Here is a 9,678-nt window from a genome sequence, read left to right as displayed (position 1 = left end):
TCAGAACAATACTAGAATACGGCATACCATCTCTACCGCAATAATTATGCATTCCTCATTTAATAGTATATAAGTGTATTCTATACATTTTGAGCAATATGACCAAAAACTGAATCACCATATTGTTTTTTGTACATGAATGGCACAGGTGAAGCAAGAAATTGATCACAAAATTGATCAAACGGTGATAGAATGCAAGGAATCACCTACCAAGGAGAAACCTTTGAGAAAATTAAAAAATGATTTGCCAAATTGGAAGTTATTGGTCAATTTATGTGATTTAATCAAGCTTGTTTAGCCAACTTCCCAATCTCTGTGTTAGCTTGTTGATCCAACTTTCCAACCTCAGAGTTAACGTGTCTAAAGCTGAAAATACCACTGAGACCTCTTCCCTTGGCAAGCTGCTCCAATTCTTCCAGTTTTTGCCTAAGAAGTTCTACTTCCCTTGACAAATTTTCGTCTCTTTGCCTCAGTGCCTATGACAGAATAACGGGGCTTAACACAGATAAATAATTATCTTTCTAAGAAACTCTAACTAGAAGGCAGTGACTAAGATGCATGAATACATACAAAAGTTATCATGAATGTTCCACTACCAAAACCAAAATTATGTTAAAATACAAATGGTCCTCTTCCTTAAACAATTAAGTTATAATGTATCTTTTGTTGGAAGTGAGATGTAGATATACATATCAATCATCACCAAATGAGACAATGAATTTACTTTTATTTTATATTATTTTAGGAAAGCACAAACTTTTTTCCAATTGTACACCAATAGATTAAGGCTTTAATATCACAAACAACGCAGTTTCTTAACGCATTAGACATGCAATGAGGGAATAGTGTTTCCCAGCTCCACCCAAAAAGAAAGTAGAGATGAAAGTAGTGGGGAACATAGGTATTTATTCTGTTTAATAAAATATCTCTTGGGTCTTATCTGAAGAATCTTATCTTTCTCATTAAGCATCAAAGGAATCCTTTTTATTATGACTAAACCAACGTTATTTCTCCAATCTTAAATCATTTATATTAAAATATCTCAACCTCAGAACCAGTTTATTCATAAAGAACTTATCAGGTTTCTCAGGTGATATGCAATGCACAGCAAACATCTGTATGCAGCTGCGTACTGTCATTTGGCCCTAAAAGGGAAGCAACAGAACATGAAGTGGAATTCTAAACAGTTGTGATATTCCAGTGAATGCCATTTCATACAAGAAAAATGAGACAACAAAGTTACTTCAAGTTTTCAGTATTTTCTAGTCAGCAAATTATGGCAAGAACTATCCAGTTTGAAATAAAGCTATTCAGGGTTACAAAAGTTCAGTCACTCTCATTAAATTTGAAGGAACTTTCAAAGCAGAGAACAGTATGTATACTATCAATGATCCCTAATTTTTTATTTCATCAAAGAGAAATAAAAAAAATAAATGCAGTATAGCTTCTGATTTATATATCCATTCTCTCATTAATTAAGAAAACTACGTGCAGTTCTTAGAGTTGGCTTTAATAGCAAACAAAAGTAAAAAGATTTCATGACTAGCTATCAAAATAATAGAAACCAGAATGAGATTGCATTCATATCTATTAGATGTTACTATATATTTAGTGCAAGACCCATATGGTGACAAAACACTCAAGAATATTTTTCATGAAAATTTTAGGTCAGTACCATAACACCAAAGGAAACATATAGCAAAGTCAAGATTTCCACAAAAGATGAAAAGAATATCACAATCTATAGAAAAATTATATTCATATGCTACCTCCATCTCTTGTTTACGGATTTCCTCCTTTCTTGCCTCTGATCTAGCACTTCTTTGCACTTCAAAGATCACAGCAGCACCTGCAACCTATATACACAGCATATCGGGTGTCTAATGACTCACAAACAATCAATTCAAATTCAGCGGTCTTTTAGAGAAATTAATACACACACACGAAAAATCAGTATTTCATGTCATTAAACCGTAAAGCTACCCACTACATGCTAGTAACAGGACAAGAAGTTGTGTTGGTTCCCCTTGTAATATGGATAACATTTAAAAGCACTGCAACACTCTAAAGTTACATAAATCAGCTAAATGCCGATCTGCAGGCACTACCAAATAACTGTGCATGACAGACCAAATTAAGCAATTACTGTACTGAAACTACTGCAATTGGAGGACTAGATAAAGGGATCCCCAAAATCTAGTTTAAACTCAATAACCATGAATTGGATAAAACTCCTTAACAGAGTACACCCAGAAACTAAATGGAAAACACAAAGAATGAACACCAAGCAGTAAGACTTTACCCAGTTTCCCGTATTTTTGACTCCCATGTAATTCATAAGCATTTCCACCTTTGTCTCATGCATGACCAAATGGATTCAAATTCTTTATAGAAATGGACCAAACCTCTTATAGCAAGCACACATACTCCAATTACACAAAAAACAACTAAGAACATTTTTTTTCCTCTTCACCACATCTTCAAAGGTTAGGGCAAGAAAGAGCCATTGTCCACCAAAAAAAGTAAGAAACTCTTCTAATGACTCTAGGTTTCCGTATTCTCTCCCACTACCAGATAACATGCAATACCATTTTTGAGGCCCATAAGGCTCCTTTACCTCAGTTGAGTGGTCAGTGAATATCCACACCCTACTGCAAGTACAGATACCTTCCCTGCAACTATCAAATCCCTAGTCTAGGAAGTGATATTGCAGCAAAGATCCACAAACATTTAACAAGATTATTGAATCACACAGAAACAAAAAGACATTCGTGTCAACCACATGCTTCCATTATTACTTTCTTTCTGTTCTTCTGGTCTTTTTAGTGTGTATAATCAAAGCAGATAATGCAAAAGAAACACTGTAGCTCTTAAAACGCCCAAAAACACCAAGGGTAATAAGGAAAAAAACTTACTGAAAAAATAAAGATTTCCCCAATGAGGTCAACAGCAGCCTGAACAGCTTTCTCCTCATTCAGTGGACGTATCTCAACGTCAGTTGCATGACTATGTATACGTCTTTGCATTCTTGTTGTGATTCGATGATTTGCCTGTTTTCAACAAGTACTAAATGAGTTATAAATTTTAATTCTTATCACTTAATACTCTGTATAACTATATGATTTTTGAAACAAGAATCCAGTAAATGATATGAATGGATTAAATTATCACATCCTGCTTTTAAAGGAATCAGCTAAAAGACCAGTCCTAAATTAATTGCTGAAATTTATAAATGACACTGCAGATCCTAACCACCTCTAAAACTCTCATATTTCTTTAGACCTATGGATAACTAACTAGTTACGTAGCTTTTTCAACAACCAAATCTTTACTAAAATACCTAAATTATCAAAATATGATATCAATGCGCAATAAATTACAACATTAACTCAATAATTACTGAACTATTAACAAGCAAATCTCAAGCTAAAAATAGGAAGACTCAAAAATTTTAAATTAATTCTTGGCCAGTATCAAATTACGATGCAATAAAAGTCAAAATAATATAAAATCCAGCAACTTTCATATATTGTGAAATGTGCATGAACTTCAATTAGTATCACACACGCGAGTAAGTAAAATGAGGCGTTACCTGAGCGATGCCGATGATGAATTGACGAAATCTAGGGTGAAAAGCAGCCTGTTGTTTGAGTTTAGCGGCCAAGGGTTTGCTCAGCGTTTTCAATACTAGCGTTCCTAATTTAACTACAGGCAAAACCATAACTACCTGTCTTTCTCTTAAATTCGAACAATGAACTAATTAAGAAAAAACAAAATCAACTTTATAATTGATAAGTGCGGCTGCTTAGACTTGCTTATCGGATCAGTTTCTTGATGAAGAAGAGTCGTCACGCACTGTTTAATTAGCAGAAGAAGGCTGAGGAGACCTGGGAACGTTCATTTTTTAATTTTAGTGAATGGGATCGAAGGTGCAGAGTTGGTCAACTGGCAGCAGGGTGACGTGGATTCAAATAGTGTGGTGATTGGATAGATCTTTAAAAGCCTATGACTAAATTCAACCAGTTTAATTGAAGTTGGTAGAAACGATAACGCTGGATTTAAAGCAAGATTGTTTAGATTCGAAATGAAACTGATGAGTCTGAATCCAAAACAAGACAGGCTCTATTTACGCTGACTGGTTTTGAGCCCAAGCTTCAAGTAACTAAATATTTAGTTTCGCTTCAGTTGCAATGTAGTCGTCAATAAAGAAACATGCCAATATTGATGAACTTGCCTATTAACGCGAATTCAAGCAGATGCCTGTATGAAAGAAAGTTTGCTTAAATCTGTTATATTTGAGTGTTGCAACTGATTCTGTATACAATAATATTTATACTTGAAGATGATTCAAAGAAAATGGATGCTCTGATTGATTTTTTTGTAAGGTTCTGGAAGGGCATAGGAAAGATTGGGTTTCTCGTCCTTGTGATTCTTAGCAGATTGGAAAACAAGAACATTTTCTGTCAAGCTTGGAATAAAAAATCTTATATAAATACTGGGTTGTTCATCATGTTCTTTTACCATCTCTTTTTTCCCTACAGATACGTTAATCTTCCTCACACCGCCGCTCTCAGCTTCGAGAACCATAATTAGAGAGCTTGGATTGAAAGAATTGTGCAGAATGACAATATGAATACGATATACGATCGGTGCAACAGTTTCTGTGATATCAAGCAACAACTTTCTTATCTACAATCTCCATTACTCTCAGCTCTCTCACTGGAATGCGGCTTGGATTCCAATAACGTCTTTCAGGGCAGCCACCAATTGAATCAAATACGTAAGCCTTCTCGTATGTTTTCTTCTAGAGCTCTGGTAATTATTCTTCCTTGTTCATCACCTTGAATCAAACAAACACCGTTGCACCATTATCCGACTCCGTTGAGCCAGCAGAGTAGAAAACTGGTTAATTCCCAGACCCACAATATCTGCCGTGGCACAATAAAGTTCGATCAAGTTCCACAAAAAAATGTATCAAGTAAGAAAATTGGTTCTGAAATAACATGTGAGACGAAAAGACGGAGAATACTACTCTATGTCCTTAATGGGAATAGCATATTGCTGGTAACCTTAGGGTGCGTTAAGTCCAGAGAATTAAGGATTAATATGATAATTTATCATTTATTATTTATATTATTTTATTTTATTTATAAAGAGTAATTAATTAAAATAATCAAAAATCTATCTGTTTATATATTTTTAAGTCAACAAAAAAAAGTTTTATCAAATTAAGCAAACACTAATTTTTTTACCATTTTTACCCTTATGTTGAAAAACCAAGTAAAAATATTTTTTTTGAAAATGTGTGTCAGTTTATGGTGGTTACGAAGGGGGTTAGGGATTTTACAGTGAAACCCTAAATATGTCGAATTATGTATATGGATATTTTTTAATATTTCAAATGGTATAAAATGATGTAGTTTCGATGTTAATGGATGTCTGAAAGTGTAGCCGTTGAGAGACAAAAGCGCGTAAATTTACAGTGTCACGCAAACTATGCAAATATTGTTCACACCACGCAAACACTGTTCACACCGCGTAAACACTGTTCATATCGCGCAAAGCAGATATCATAGTCTGTAAACAGGATTTTTGACCGATTTTGCAAGCGGTTTGCGTGATGTGAACCGTGTTTGCGAGATGTGAACAGTGTTTGAGCAGTTTTCATGCATGAACAGTGTTTGCGCGACACTGTAAATTTGCGCGTATTTGTCTCTCAACAGCTACACTTTCAGACATCTATTAACATTGAAACTATATCATTTTATACCATTCGAAACATTCAAAAACATCCATATATATAATTCGACATATTTAGAATTTCACTGTAAAATCCCTAGCCACCATCGTAACCATCATAAACCGACGCACATTCGCAGAAAAAATATTTTTTCCATCCAATCAATAACATCCCAACATTAAATCATACCCACAATAGATTATTTATACCAGATCGATAAAGATTATTTCGCCGGTGATTCTTGCTCTGTATTTTTAGATTTTTGATTTCGGCCTTCTCTTTTCCATTTTTTGACAAAAGTAACGTTCAAAATGTTTCACTTTCGATTTTACTTGGTTTTTCAATATAAGGGTAAAAAGGGTAAAAAAATTAGTGTTTGCTTAGTTTGATAAAAAAAAATTTCTTAGCCTAAAAACATATAAACGGATAGATTTTTGTTTATTTTAATTAATTTCCCATTTATAAATGACCCAATTAAGATCATCCCAAATTTTAATGCCCGTTACTTAATTGTCTCATGAGGAATGGCCCATTGACCAGAAGGAGCCCATCTTGGGGAGGAACCACGACCATTTGGACCTGATTTACTCAACTTGAAATCCTAGAAGATGTTGAGCTTGGATATAAACTGCACAGCTATAGTTAAGCTTAGTGTGCTCGCTACGACAACTTCTTCTACTTACTCACCCTAAGATGGTATTCAGTTTTATTCTAATCACAATCCAAATTGTCTAAGGTTGATCATTAGTGGAAGAATAACCAGCCATCCTCAAGATGAATATAACCTATTAATCCCTTAGCAAGTATAAATCTTATCGTTAGAATGCGTTTGGAACATCTCTATCGTGTAGTATAAATTACCCCTTGATAACGATTCAAAAGAATCATTGCTCTTGGAATGATAATTACATCCGTACAAGGTAGTTCGAAAGCTGAATTTTTTAATATGAACAAATTGGCTCATGTAGATTGACAAGTTCGGGCTTTTGGCCACCCTTATGAATCCCTATTGATGCGTATTAATCTAATGGACAATCATATTCATAAATTTCCTTATATAAACCATAACCTAAATTATAACTCAAGGTAAGATATTTTTCATTCATCTATAAAGTGTGTTTAAAATTAAATTATTAATATACAAAGTTATAATTAAAAAAAATCAAAATAATAAAAATATTTTTCTTTCCTATAACAATTTTATATTTTCATGTGGTTTTCACAATTTATACATATATAAATTCCTAAAACCATTTCCCAACATAAAATAATAAGGCATATTACAAACCCTAGACAACCGAAAAATAAAAAAGATTTATATATTAACATTAAATCAATAATAAAGAATTATCTTGGATATTATTTTCAAATTGATATTGATCTTAATATTTGGATATATAATATTTTTTTACTTCATTTCATATTTTTTTGTGTGGGATATTAGGAGTAGAGTTGGAGATTGATCTTATTTAAAGATCAATTTAGTAATTTAAAAAAAATTAGGGATGCAACGGAATTGTATTTAATTAATAGATTGATATAAATTTGGGTTGTTACTTATTTTTTATATAATCCCTAAAACGAGGGTATTTTAATTAATATCTTAAAATAAAATATATTTATCTTGAGAGTCTAATATTCCAATGCAATTTTGGCCGGTTTATGGCCGTACGATCGAGCGACCTAACACAACATATAGGCCAAAAACACCTTCTCATCAGACAACGACTTGCCTAGTTCCTTTTGGCAAGTCTCATGTGGGTCCTACCCACCACCCATATCCTGCCACAGCTCCTCATTTACTCACCTATTATTTTTGTAATTACCAAACCACCCCCTCTATAAGATCACGAAATCGCTCGTGAATCTGCAACGTGGATTGCCATAAGAAAGAGCGTTGCGGAACAATAGAAAAAGATTGCAGCAGAGCATGCAAATGTTGCGGCGCGTGTAGGTTAAGAGAGAGAGTGAGGATGATGGACTTGATTAAAGTACGATGAAAAGCTGAACAAAGCAGAGGCAGCACCCGCGTAAAAGTCGAGGGGTCTCTGCAAGAGCTTTAACTTTAGCTTCTGACTTTTTATGATGACCCTTTTCTAAAGTTTTGTGACATTACATATCCCACGCGCACTACTTAAAAGCCTAAGCGGAAGTTCTTGGGCGTTGGCTCACGCATGTGCAGAGACATGGCAGTACGCCTTGTGAAGACTCTCGTGTAATGAAGCTAAGATTTGGACGATTGAGTGTGAATTTGTGACGGTGCTGGTTTTGATTAATCGCATGGTTATGCATCCTTAAAGAGAGGATTACATAAATAAAATTATTTATAATTGTAATTATTATAACTATTATTAACTAAGAATCAGAATTAGAGATACCCATGGGGAGTGGTCGGGAGTGAAGCTCAATCCCTACCCTTATGATAGCGATGATAAGAATATTTTATCCTCTGTCCGTAAAGAAAAAAAGCTTTTCCTCATCCCCTCCATGTTTTTGTTCTTGGCCCCAAGGAAAAAACTCTTCTCCCTATTTCAATCCCTACAAAAAAAAATTTATTTTTCATACTCTTTAAATATAAAATACATATATTAAATAATAAAATTAAAATCCCTCAACTATTTCAAATATCATAAATATCATATATCAATTATATTAATATACATAATAAAAATATAAATAATTTAAATAAAAATATTAATATAAAATGACGAGAATAGAGACAAAGATAAAGGTTGGACAGAGACTGGAAGAGACACATATATTCTCACTTTTGATTATGAAAATATTTTTTATTTATGTTTTCATCTTTATCTTTATTTTTTTAATTTTTATTAAAAAACCTCTTTTTTACCAGGATTAAAAACTCTAAATTCCAATCAAAATTATCATCCAAATTAGAATTGTGGTAGGTGACAAAGTGAAGTGCCACCTTTTGGTAGATTTGAGACAATTTCACTTTTAAGGTCCAAAGACAAAGAAAACAATTGATGTTAATGTGAAAGATTGCGTAGACAATAAAATCCTCTAACCCAAAAGTTGCATTCATTTTGTCCCTAATATGCCATATGCCTTCTCTTTTAAGCGTGGCACCTTCTCATTTGCCCGCTTTCCAAAATTAAAGAATAAAATTACAAATTTTCAAGCAGCCATAACTATTACCCACCTAAAGTTTGGTGAAATAACAATGTTATATGTAAGTTTGAAAAGTATATTTCCTCACCTATTATCTACTTCCAATAATAAATTCAGATTTTATCTTTTATTAATGTAATAACTAAGATGTTGTCACTATTTAATTCAATTTCCAATTATTAATATGTCTTTAATATTATTAAAATTATATAAACGTCTCAGTCAAGAATATAAATTTAATTGATCAAATTATTTTTTAATAATAGTTAATTTACTAATTTATCCTTTAATAATTATGATTAAATATAGCCTTTTGACCTAACAAACACAAAACTCCTTTAAACTTTTGACACGAGGATCATATATTCTTTGTAAATTTGTGTGTCAATTTCGTCATAATCTTTTTCTTCTCCTTAATTTTTGGTAAATTGTCACACTTGTATAAAGTTCTCGAGACTTCAGGAAATAAATTAACTTTGTTTGTAGATCCCTCATCCTTCAAGTACATGGGTCGATGAGAATCTACAAGCAACTTGGGGTTGGCAGCCATTTTTAGATCACTATTTATTATTTAATTAGTAATTACCTAAATTCGTGCATTAACAATAATAATTTATCATCCCAACCAACCAACCAACCACTGCCATATTAATTCAACGGCCCAATCCAGTGCCGTTTCAAAATTCGGCCAAAAGACATTAGGATTAAAAATAGGTTTAACTTTTAAGATGATAATAATTATAGCTAATCATGATCACATAAACAATGTGATAACAGTTAAGGCTGGACTTGAGCTTGAGCTCGGT

General features: G+C 33.1%; 1 protein-coding gene across 1 annotated transcript; it reads right to left on the bottom strand.

Annotated features, from left to right (window-relative positions):
- Positions 1-9: 9 nt before the first annotated feature.
- LOC123192178 (OPA3-like protein) lies at positions 10-4,607 on the bottom strand. The gene is made up of 4 exons (XM_044604636.1): positions 3,593-4,607; positions 2,916-3,050; positions 1,770-1,856; positions 10-476 (listed from the first exon to the last, which is right to left on the bottom strand). The coding sequence occupies exons 1-4, from the start codon at positions 3,719-3,721 to the stop codon at positions 285-287; spliced, it is 543 nt and encodes a 180-aa protein (XP_044460571.1). The 5' UTR covers positions 3,722-4,607; the 3' UTR covers positions 10-284.
- Positions 4,608-9,678: the final 5,071 nt, after the last annotated feature.

The sequence above is a fragment of the Mangifera indica genome, chromosome 12 (genome assembly GCF_011075055.1).
Source record: "Mangifera indica cultivar Alphonso chromosome 12, CATAS_Mindica_2.1, whole genome shotgun sequence".
In the NCBI taxonomy this organism is placed as follows: Eukaryota; Viridiplantae; Streptophyta; class Magnoliopsida; order Sapindales; family Anacardiaceae; genus Mangifera; species Mangifera indica.
This window is presented reverse-complemented; position numbering and strand designations above follow the sequence as displayed.

Excerpts from the sequence above, each read along its gene's own strand:
- LOC123192178 (XM_044604636.1), bottom strand. The coding sequence starts at position 3,721 with ATGGTTTTGCCTGTAGTTAAATTAGGAACGCTAGTATTGAAAACGCTG. Across the intron at positions 3,051-3,592 it reads TCATCATCGGCATCGCTCAG|GCAAATCATCGAATCACAAC; the intron begins GTAACGCCTCAT and ends TGTTGAAAACAG. Across the intron at positions 477-1,769 it reads TCCGTAAACAAGAGATGGAG|GCACTGAGGCAAAGAGACGA; the intron begins GTAGCATATGAA and ends ATTCTGTCATAG.